Source organism: Macrobrachium nipponense, chromosome 33 (assembly GCF_015104395.2).
Source record: "Macrobrachium nipponense isolate FS-2020 chromosome 33, ASM1510439v2, whole genome shotgun sequence".
NCBI lineage: Eukaryota > Metazoa > Arthropoda > Malacostraca > Decapoda > Palaemonidae > Macrobrachium > Macrobrachium nipponense.
In genome coordinates, this window is record NC_087219.1 from 22,691,257 (window position 1) to 22,703,543 (window position 12,287).

General features: G+C 38.3%; 1 protein-coding gene across 2 annotated transcripts in view; it reads right to left on the minus strand.

Moving 5' to 3' along the window:
* The window catches only part of LOC135203021 (ankyrin-3-like), a 115,625-nt gene extending 106,788 nt beyond the window's left edge, over nucleotides 1–8,837 (minus strand). The window contains exons 1-2 of one of the 2 annotated variants that reach the window (XM_064232589.1): nucleotides 5,990–6,004; nucleotides 5,576–5,825 (exon numbers count right to left, since the gene is read on the minus strand). In XM_064232589.1, the coding sequence (XP_064088659.1) occupies nucleotides 5,576–5,714 (139 nt within the window). In that variant the 5' untranslated portion in view covers nucleotides 5,715–5,825; nucleotides 5,990–6,004. Of the gene's footprint in view, nucleotides 1–5,575; nucleotides 5,826–5,989; nucleotides 6,005–8,559 lie in introns of those variants that run through there. The other variant, XM_064232590.1, reaches the window with a different exon arrangement.
* Between the last annotated feature and the right edge of the window lie 3,450 nt (nucleotides 8,838–12,287).

Genomic DNA, 12,287 nt, shown 5'->3' on the forward strand with positions numbered 1-12,287 from the left:
AGCGCTGACATCAAGGACAGGTCTCCACCCCCAATGACTTTGGAACTATGAAGACACTCTTGTAAAAGCCTTTCATTGAAAAATTTTCTACCACCTCTATGGCTCTCTTCCTGAGGAGGAATGACACTTCCTCTGAAAGAGCCACATACCTCTCGGAACCTTTTGTGTAAGCCCTCAATGCGATCAGTGTGGACACTAGCGGGGATAGACCTTGAATGGTATCGAGTAGCCCTTCTTCAGGATCTTAACTGTCCAAGGCTCTGCCCCTCTGACAATCATCTCCTGAAAAAGGAGGAGTCAGGCTCCCACTGGTACACAAAGGACTGATGTTTTACTTTTTAGAGGAGTGTCTCAAAGAATTCCTCTTGACTGACCTTGCCAAGAAATAAACCTTGGAGCGGGTTTTGGGAGGAAAACTGTATTTCCATAAAAGGACTGTTGCTTCAGTGGGGAGACAGATTTAGAACTAAAAGGTGCTTCAAGGATTGTGCCTACAGGTCCTGGGTTGACTTTTTCTGGAAGTCCATTGCTCTTTTACTGTGAACTGGGGAAAAAGAAAAAGATGGTCTAACAGTGTAATGCAAGGCAGAATTCTGTACAGAATTCACTCCCTTAGTGATGGAGGAGCATCACAGTCCTTTTTGAAGACTCCTAGGGAGAAAAGGGCTGCAAGTTCTAAGGAGTTATCTCTGATGGCTTTGTTTGTGCACGACAGTACCCTAAGCCAGTCTGCCATGAAGTCTGTCACCAAATCAGTGCATTCCTGGATTTTTATAGCGATGGCCCCCGACTGCCTAGTTAAGAAAACTAAGGACTTCAAAACTTTTAAAATATTTTTCACAAGATAAGCCAACTGCAAGGAAACGAACATCGCTTCAGCTGACGAGAAGGCTGAACAGCGTACTGCGTCAATAAGACCTGAGAAGTCTCCCTGGGATGAGGCAGCATCTCAAAAGGATGGAGCTCCTCCTGTAACATAAGACAGGTATCTGGCTGTCAATCTTGAAGGTGGAAAAGCTAAGGCGGCCTTGCTTGCTCTTTTCACTGAGAGCCAATCCTCAACCTCTTTGAGAAGTTTCCTTAAAGAGGATGAAAGAGCCATCTTAGGAAGACCAGCATTGGCCTCAAGTTGATTCCTAAGGAAAGTCAAGGCGAGCGAAACTGATGCGGCTGGCTGGAAGTGCAACAGAAAAGTCGCCAGGAAATATCTCAACAAGGATGCATAGGCTGAAAGAGTTGGCTCTTGCACTAACTCTTCCTCAACAAAAAAAATCAGGGGGCCAAGATAAGTCCTTAGCAGATATGGTTTATGGTTCCAACCGGAGTTTTACGGATCAAATCCAAAATATAAGCTAACTGCTGCTTGATGGGCGCCAATGACAGATCTGCTATTACGGACACAGCAGAACTAGAAGCTGGCAAAGAGGCAGTTAGGCGCTCGGGTGGCACCAGGCACTTGAACAGCTGGTGCTTAACACTTGAGAGTTGGCACTTGGTGCTCGGGAGCTGGCGATGACCGTTCAGAGACTGGAACTGATACTCTGTGCTTAGGAGAACACATTGCGTGCTCATGTGGGCGCCTGGATGAAGAAAGAGCATTTCTTGATAATAAGCACTTAGGCACCAAATACTGGCGCTCAGTATACGAACAAATGCTAAGGAGAAAAACATTCAGGAAAGTACAAACATAGCAGGAAGGCCGAGGACCAAAAGAAGGATCCTTAAAACATTTGCAAGGAATTGGAAAAGTTGTCAATGTTGTCCTTACGTCTCATCAAGGGACCAGTCTCGCCAGGAAATGGCCAATGATGTCTCTTGTCAGGAATGGACATCTCAAAAGTCCAAAGATAACTGATGAATACTAACTAAAACGCCTTTCCAATGGCTGTCTGTCGAAACCTGTGTGCGCGACAGATTCAACTGAAGGAGCGACTACCTGTGGGCAAACTTCACCAGGCCCTTTTGGACCTCCAGTATATCTTCTCCCAGGTTCAAGGGAGTGTGACAGGGACCTTCATCTGGGAGAACCAGCATGACATACAGCCACCTCCTCCACTGGCACAACACTATTCACTTTGTCCATAAGGACCCTTAGGGACACCCATATTTCCACCACAGTACTGACCACTTAATCAAACTTATGGTCCAATCTAAATCTCATGACTGGCAATGGGATCAGGTTCGGAAGCATGGGAACTAGACACGGGAATAGATGGTACAATGTAAGGGGGACTGAGGATGGGACACAAGGCTGGAACCGGGAAAGAAGGAATGGCAAGATCATCTATAGCACTAAATCTAGGTACAGGTTCTAGACTAGAAGCCCTACCTTTGTATCTAGGGGCTGCCTTCCTCTTTCTATCTCTATACAGTTTATCTAAATTACATTTTAATAACTTCCACTGCTTGCCGCCCCAGTCTTTACATTCATCACATGTAAGCTCTTTTGAACACACCTATCCTCTACAATTTGAACAGATTGTATGAATCATAAATGGCTTTGGTCAACCAGGTCTTACAACCCTCCTGACAATAACTAATGCTGGAAGAACTTGAGTCTGAAATGATAAACTATCAAATTAGGCATAAAACTATCTAAGCTAAGCTTGAAGCCTACACAGATAACTAAATACTTCACCAAATCCTGGAGGGATAGCCCAAAATAACAATAAAATAACTCTACAAAAGCTGCTGCAAACCTTTTATGTAATGTCAACGAGCGGCAGAAAAGAAGTGAAATCTTTCGCTTTGTTGTTCCTATTGTTCTCCAATAGTGGGCAGGGTAGTCACCTACACATAAACAATTGAAGCGATACACTGATTTTTAAATTTAAGCCATCATGCGAGTGGAAAAATATAGCTATGTACATAATTACTTGGTAGTTATTTACATGAAAATAAGTATCTAAAGTTTACTGCTACCAAAATCAGGCCTTGAAGGATGGTACCACTACCAAGTCTGAATCTGTAGGGTGGTCCCTACATCAAAGTCACGCACTTTAGACAGTGGGCTTAGCACAGTACACTATGGACAGTAATAATGGTCCTTTGTGAAATCTCTTTGCCTTCCAACCTTTGATTTGTCGTCCTTGCCCAATCATCTCTTCCTACCAAGCTATCCAACTTCTGTAACAATACCTTGCTCCACCTGACACCTCTTACTAAAGAACAAACACTTTAAGTGAGCCCTGTGAGTTTAGGAAAGATTTGTTTAGGCTCACTTCTTCAAAATATAACGATGATACAGGTAAGACAAGATTCAGATTTGGAAATTGATTGAAAATTTGGGCTTTTCAATTTGAGACAGGGTATCTTCAACACCAATGAACTCTTATTCATTACATTTACTGTAATATAATTTATCTGACAAAGACATTTTTGGAGGCACAGGCTACTTCTCTGACTGCAGAGTAACAACAAAAGCACCTTCCTTTAGTATCTATAAACCTCAACAAAGGACGTAACCCAATATTTCCAACTGACAAGTACATAATGCATAAACAAGCATCCCGCTAGGTACATACACAATGAAAGATTGTGAAGTAACTACATTCAACAATTTATACTATGAAAAAATATATGTCATCACTCCCTTGACTACATAATGGTTTAGGGATGGTTATCATGTAGCTCCATATTACCACCAGTGAAAGTTATCCATTTATCAAAATGATGCAAGGCACAGCAAATGAAGCTGGACAGCCAAATTGGAAAAACCAAGGGATCATGTTAAGTAAAATGCAGAAATTACTGTAGCTGGGGCCACTACAACACTATCAAGAACTTTGGTACTAATATGTATATACATAGTATCATCCAATGCACAATACAAGCACTGCCCACTACATGAGCCTACAGATCTGCCTCTAAGTCCCCATAACCACTTTTAACATCTTTTAGCCAATTTTCCCTTTAAGGACTGGATGTGAAGTGATTTCTCTCTATATTCTGCAGTTTCAGCCTTACCAATAACCACAAAATCTGATAGAACATTAATCAGGATATGTAGACATATATGATCAAAAGTATTCCGCTTCTTCAAAAATTACTGTAAAAGGGGTCTGACTGCAATATGTTCATGCATTAATAATGCGTTTCATATACAAAGTAACTTCCATCATCCAAATATAACCTTGTCATACCTAGATGACTATGCTCAGAGCATGATGCATCTTTAACTTGAGCAAAATCATGCTTTCAATTAACCCCTTCTTTACCGGGTGGGTGAGCAGAATGTAAACATTGTGTTCGCTGCCGAACTGAATCTCTCGGTAGTGACTCGAGTTTGGAGGGGTGCCCATCGTAAAAATATTTGCCAAAAATACACTAATCAAGACAGGCTAATGAAATTATCAGGTATTATTAGCACTATAATAACGCATATTCTCTGTTAGTTTTATCATCCTACAGGGAAAATAAATGATTTTATGAAAAAAAATGTGAAACTCAGTGTCCCTTGTACAAGGGACACTGGTGGTCGGTGAGAAAACTACGGTCTTGAATAGAAATTCGGTCTTACAGAATGTTGGTATATTGCACCTGGAACATGCACATAAAGTATTATCAAAATAGAACAGTAAATAAGCACGTAATAACAAAAAAAAAAGAGCAAAAACTAAAGCGAAAGCCCCGCCAATAAATATGGAAATCGCAAATTTTATAGTATATCTTTCAAAAATTGGGCGATGTCATTTTCTACGTTTTCTAAGTTTAGTTTCATCACAGAAAACAACTTTAGGGGCATTAGGGGTATCTAAACTAATTTTTCAAGTTTCTTGTCCTCAGAAAAAATCGCTTTTTTGCTTTTTCTCTGGTTTGTTTTTTTATATATAAAGTTACTATAAGGCTTTATTTCTACCTTCATTTATCTGGTGTTCATATCTTTTATTTGTAAAATGTAATAAGTGAATAAATAAATAAATACAGTAAATGATGATACAACTGGTTTTTTACTTGGGTAGAAGTTATTACATGTTTACGCTTGTCTGGTTTTGTGATTTTTTGTTGAGACGCAGTTCATCTGTCACCTACACACTACTATAAGCAGTAATAATACTATTTTTTTGGGTTCATCATACGTCTGGCATCGTGTCATACTGTTTATTTTGCTCCAAACTCTTCAAACCGAAATTACAGAATGATTGGAAGTCCCTATCTGAAAAGAGGAGTTTTGGTGGTACTATGCGTACCACCTTTATGCACCCGGTGCGGTATAGTAGACTTCAATGGTGGTACCCACCTACCTCCAAACAAACTTTCGGTAATGAAGAGGTTAACTGAAAATGATTATCCATAGATTCTGAAAAATCATAAACATCTACATATGCTCATAACAGAAAAAAAGCAAAATTACTAAGCAATAAAGCTGTAACAGATACTTAACTCATATATGTCACTAAGCTACGAAATGAAACAAACAGAATATCTCATCTCTACTGCACTTCCACTTGCAAAAAGGGGAGGTCTGGTTAAACTTTCAGATAAAACTAATAACCTCCCACAACTAAGCCTACAGGAGCCACAAGAACAGCCTCCCTTTACACACACACAAGCACTAAAGACTCCAGCAACTTACCACAGTGTCGGCGGCCACACATACATTTGTATCGATATATTGCGAGTTTGTGCCTGACTCCCCAGGACACAAGAGCCAGGGTATCACCTTGCCTATAGGCACCATGATCAACATAATATGAAGATGCTTCAGCCCCCATGCTGATACAACTCTCCCTATCTCCTTGTTATAAGATGGCTATTATGGAAACACAAGACACAACCATCAACTTCTTGAGTTTAACACTATCAACCCTTGATAAATAACAAAACTGAAATGAAAGCCACAGGAATTATAAAAAGCTTATTAAGTTTAAAGAAAAAACATTAGGATAACTGGTAGAAGAATTTATACAAATTTTTCTATCAGCTTATTTATTTGTATTATCTTTGCACAATCTGCCCATCTATCAAAAATGAAATGGCATAAACTGACTGAAAACAGAGTCAGCACAGGAACGTGTTTCTCGCACTAACACAACACTAACACTGAGGTCGGGTTCACAAGGGTTCAACTTTGGGGGCTTCACTTAGGGCGATCAACCCAAATGGATTTCACAATAAAGAAATACATGACAAGAAACCCCCCAAATGCAGGGGCAGCGAGCGCCAGATGATGACCCTGCAGAGCAACAAATCCATTTACTCTCTTGATGGACCTTGCAGAGGCTTTTGGCATGCAATGTTGTCATTTATGTTTTGGTTACAGCATCTCTTACTTCACCTTCTGGTGAATGGAAGCCTTATGACAGCAAAAAACAAAAAAAAAAAAAAAAAAAAAAGAAATCTTGAACGTGACCCTTCTTCATGTTAACCTTGACAAATTTATTTTACAATTTTGCTGGAAACTGCAGATACCAATAAAGCCCAACCAAACCTTAAGGGGTGGTAAGAAGCCACAGAGCAGTTCAATATCAAATTAAATCTGTTTATGAAAAGTAAGATCTCTTTTATATCTTTATTTTTGAAAGGTAAGGTCTCTTTCCATCACTAATTGATATTTAAAGTCAACAATTAAAAAATTATACTCAGTCTTTCTAATTTTTTTTTTGCAACTTTAAGGACTAAGATTTATATACTAACTACATCCCCTCAAGAACAATGGTGAAAGAATAAATCCACATCTAAAACAGATTACGTACATTCATTCAGTAATAACTTAGGAAGGGAACTCTGAACAACAGACAACTCAAAAAATGTGAGAATGCCAGGACAGCTGCAATCACAATGGAAGATGGTAGGTCAATCCAGGTCACACCATGGGACTCAGGTATATAGTTAGGATTTTGTTTCCAGAGATGATTCAATAACAGCCAAAGGCAGGTAAGCACAAATTATTCCACATGAAAGCGTAGGTTTGTATATGTGACAGAACAAATGACTTCTAAGTTTACAACCACTGGCCCTTCCCGTATTTCATCCTAGCAGTTTCAGAGTTAAATTGGATATATCATTACTCCAAATAAAAGCAATTCATAAAATGTATTTCAATATTCATCCCACATGAACTCAGAGATATACAATAGGACATTTCTACATACAACATATCTTAAACTAAACTCCAATTATATACAACAGTTTCTTCTCATGCCTAAAAAAAAAAACTCTAAAAAACAAACAAAAAATAGAAACACATCAGTTTGACTTAATGACTTGACACAGATGAAGAGTCAAAATGATAACCACAATTAACAGGCATATTTCCAAACCAAAAATGATTTGGGCATGGGATAAGAACAGTTAAGAGCATTTAATTACTTAAATGATGCTGCACAGTGAAGACTTATTAAAGAAGGTGACGAAAATTGTGGAAAATGGGGAACAGATGAAAACCTAGGGCAGTTTCAATTAAGGTGAAAAATGCGTATATGCAGACACGCTGAATAGACGCCATTTTACAAAAAACCATCCACTCTGAATTTCATACCTGTTTCTATAGCTGACTGAGTTAATATTTTTTTAAACTTCTGATAAATCTGTGAATTTTGAAATCTGTCATTACCTCCCAAAAAAATTAAAATAAACAGTACTGAAAAAAATAATCAGATGATTATGATGATGGCAAGTCCAGGTTAAAACAGCTGGTACATATTGCCAAACCAAACATTTCCATCATCATCATATGGTAAAGATTTTGACATAAATCCTCTGAACTCCTTCAACACTAAAATTTAAGCAAAACTGAAGAAATTAGCCAGTAAGACATTCAGTTATCAACTGCTATCATAAATATTTTTCAAAGTTGATTTTCCTTTTGCGAGTCATACATCTGACACATTGTTTTTCTAATAATGTATAAAGGGATTATCAGTGACTATCATGTGCATACAGGTTGCAAATTTTAAACGAAGGGCAAAGTTCTATACTACATTATCATAGCATCAGTTCTGAGAATCTCACAAAATAGTGTACCTATCAGACCTGGCCAAATCTATATGTTTAGCCACGACTGTTTTGGAAAGAATTTAAGCCTAAGCTATGACAGGATAATACAAATTTAGGCCTATTGTACCCTTAATTAAAACTACTACCTTGGGTTACATGAGCAAATTATAGACATAGCCAAATTGAACAACGAAGGAACAAAATAGCTAGTTTGGATCTTTGTGTAAGAGCAAAATCGCAAATACCTACCTAGATTAAATATTCTAGGCCCTTATCCCTACTGTCTGTTGGATTTCTGTAAATCTGGCGATGCAGTTACCTAGCTGGCTAGCACGATAGTTCAAAAACTAGGTTTTGGGAATATCTTGATATGAAAAACAGCCTTGTCTTGCTCTAAATAAATACCAGACATAAATGTCTCCAACAAAACCCGGACTAGTAACATCACAGACGTGACTTCCATCAAGAATGGCCAACAACTTTCGGCCGGATGACGACATTTCGCTAGCACCTCGCCCTCAGAAACTCCAACGACATTTCCCCAAGAGGTCAGTCAAGGCAAAGGACAGCTGTCACGCCCGTCGGGGGCGTCGCAGAGAGACGAAATAAGCCACGACCCACCTGGGCTACTTTACTGCAGCAGACGGCCATTCGACGAAGTGAGTCCCCCAGCAGTCTGTCTTATGTCGGTCATTATTCTGCTGTCCTTTTCTCCTCCTGGCTTCATCGGCGGCTCCCCCTCCTCTCATTGACCGATCTCCTCCGCCCTGCCCGTGGTGGTGTCTCCATAAGGCGGCGGCCTCCGCCGTTCGAACAGCAGGATGATTATTTGGGCGACAGAACACAATTTGTTATGGTGCTCACCTGTTCCACAGTGGTGCCATCTATGGGCGCCTCCGAGAGGGAACAGTTAGGGGAGGTCGTCGCCGATGCTAGGGATTTCCTGCCCTTCCTCTAGGGATAAGGCGGGGAGGGAAGATGCTGGCTAGGGATGTGTTGGCAGAACAAAGAACAGGCACTTAAAACTGTTCAGTTGTAGCTAGGATGAAAACAACGCTTAAAATGGCGAAATACTCATAAGAAATATCAATTCGTATCCCAAAGCAGGATAGAATGAGATAGGCAAACTCATGATGGCTAAGGGGTTGTCAAAAGAATGAATTACAGTGCACTTTACATAATACCAGTATACGTGTTTAACTACGCCTATAGGATGCTAATAGGCTCAAAACAGCTAAATATTAATATCGAATAACACTTGTGACCTAAAACAGAACAGAATAAACAGGCCAAACTTCGTGTATATACTAAATAATGTCGTTACATAATCCCAAACGAACAAACAAAAACACTGTATACTACATTTGAATTAAACCACAGTGTGAGGGGCACTTGACTCTAAATCTACTTTATTTGCATTACTTTGTTTACTTTGTTTAGTTTTACGTACAGCCCTCCATGCAGGATTATTATTCCGTCTCTGGCGAGCCCCTGCGCATTTTCTAAATAAGTTGCTTCTTATATTCTATATTTGTCTTTTCGTGTTTTCTCATCAGTATCGATACCTCCTGCAGAGTAGGAGAGTCTTCAGTTCGTTTTTAAATTTGCTTTCTTCTTGTATGATATTCACTTCAGGCGGTATTTTGTTGTGATATGTTGGTTCACCATATTTTAGTGTTTTAATGATTGTATGAAGTATTTTATATTCTATTCTTACTTTTACTGGGAGCCAATGTAGTTCGATTTTAGTGTTGGGGTTATTCTGTCACGGTAACGTAATCCTTTTATTAATCTGATGGCTATTTTGTACTCCTTGAAATTTTCTCATTAGATAGTTAAGAGGACCGTAGTATATAGTGTTGCAGTAGTCAAGCCGCGAAAGTATTTGCTTACAAATTGCTGTTTTCAAAGTATCTTCGTTTAAATATTTTCAAATAAATGCAATGTTTAATATGGTAGTTACAAATGTGTACAATATGCAGTATATGATTTTACATGGCTATTTTATTATCAATGGATACTCCTAAGTCTTCATTGCCGCCACCATGTTCATGGATGACAAGCCAATTCTTTTGAAGTGTTCATATTTTCGTAGTGCACTATCAGATCCAAATTACATACATTCAGTTTTGTCTGCATTGAATTTTAGTTTCTTCGCCGACATCCACTTTTTCATATCTTTCATTATTGTATCAATTTTACCAATAGCATCTTTTCAAGAGGAAAATGGAAATATCATCAGCATACAGTTTATAACTAATCTTGTGCTTGTTTAGGATTCTAGATAATTCATTTGTGTAAATGCCAAATAGCAGTGGACCAAGAACGCTGCTTGGGGCACTCCTCTAGTTAGGCCTCTCTTTTCTGATTTCCCGTTTGACGTAACCACTATAACATTCTTGTTTTCTAAGTAGCTTTTGCACCATGTGAGTACATCATCTAATATGCTTACTGCTCTCGGGTCTTCAAGGAGCAAACTGTGGTCAATTGTGCCAAATGCTGCATTCAGGTCGAGCATAACCAAGATACCACATTTTCCACTTGTCATAATTTTATCATGTCATTTGTAATTATGCACATAATGTAGTTTCTGTTGAATGTTTTTTTCTATAACCTGACTGATCATCAGGCATAATGATGAGTTGTTTCAAATGTTTCCACGTCTGTTCGTGAACTACCGTTTCTATAAGTTTTGATAATTACGATAAGTTCGATATTGGCCTAAAGAAGCCGAGATTTTCTTTATCACCTTTTCCTTTGTAGGCCGGCTTTATAGAAGTCAGTTTTTCACTATTTGGGAAGGATGCCTGTGCTAAACTCATTTGGACACAATAAAATATATCCTCTTTTATAAAAGTCACTTTTGGAAACGGGTCATTTTCGCAGTAGGTGTTTTTTTTTTCTTTGTTCCTTTCTTCTTTTCTCGTCGTTTTTTCGAAGTCATTCATGTTCAGTTCTTCAAACTTACTAAATTTGTTATTACTCATTATCACTGAGAGAACAGAACTGGCCTCCTTTTCTAAACTATGACAGATTCTTTCAACTTTTTCTTCAAAGTAATTCACAAAGTTATCAGCCAGATTTGTTATTGTAACATATTTTCTTGGCTTTCATGATTAAGTCGTTGTACTAATTTCTAGCTGTTTATATAGTGACCGGTTTTAATTTCTTCTTGTTTCTTTTTTTATCTTTTCCATAGATCTTCCAGGTTTCTTTTCTTTTTCTTACCTTCACATAATTCAATGTAGAATCATTTGATATTTTCTTTAACTATTATTTGCCTTGTCACTTCTGGACATTTATCGTTGTAGTTTGATGCTAATATACTTTTGCTGTAGTTTGTGAAACAGCTTACGCATGGCTGGTCACCTGTCAATGTATTTCTCAAATTACACTTGCTCTCGACAATAAATTATCATCTTTAAAGTTGGTTTTGTTTCTGTAAGTGATAGTGTTTTTCACTGCATAGCCTTTCCATATATCTATACTAAATGTGACTAGTTTATGCATTAGAGATATCACACATTCAGTCTCAACTATAGTCGATTCATTTAAGGTAGATTCTTGCGCCTACGAGACGTTTGTTTGGCGGCCTCTGATTGGCTGGTACCGGGAGGTAGGCCGCTCGCTCAGTCTCATTATTTTCTACTGTGGCTTAGAAAACTAGCAATATTATGTTTATATTTCTTCAATCAACTCACGCTTTGCTCAAGCTAGGAAAATTTCGGCCATATCATAGGATTCGGTATTAATTGTGCAACTAAGTCATCTTTTCCTGAAATCAGTAAGATAAAACACAAAGGAATTACAACGAATAAAAGTTTAAAGAGAAACATTTAATTCTTTATACCTGTTTTTATTTATCATCGGATTTTGCATCATTAACGCGATTAAAATAAAATAAAGCTTGTGTTTTCATACAACAAATTCACCCTGAATACACTGGTGCTTTCAGATTTTGGATGCGTGTAAAATGTGAGGAGAAAATGAAGAATATGTCTTATTATGTTGCATCAGTAAATGATTCAAGTTTGACGGTATTGCTGAGAGAATGAGATCTGCAAGGCGCGTCGTCGTTGCGTTTGTCTCCTCAGCGAGAGATTTGAGTTGCCAATTAGCGATATAAAAGGTTGCAGTTTCCACAATATTTACCATGTTATATTTATCACTTTTCTGAAAATAAATACACAGAATTTCCAATATAACTGTCGAACATTTTAAATCCAATATCATATAGTATGTCTGGGCATATCTGATAAGGAAAAAAATAATAATAATCAGATGGATGCAACTGGTATCGTTAGCTCAGACCCATGCGGGCCGCGGGAATTCAATCCAGCAAAGAAGTT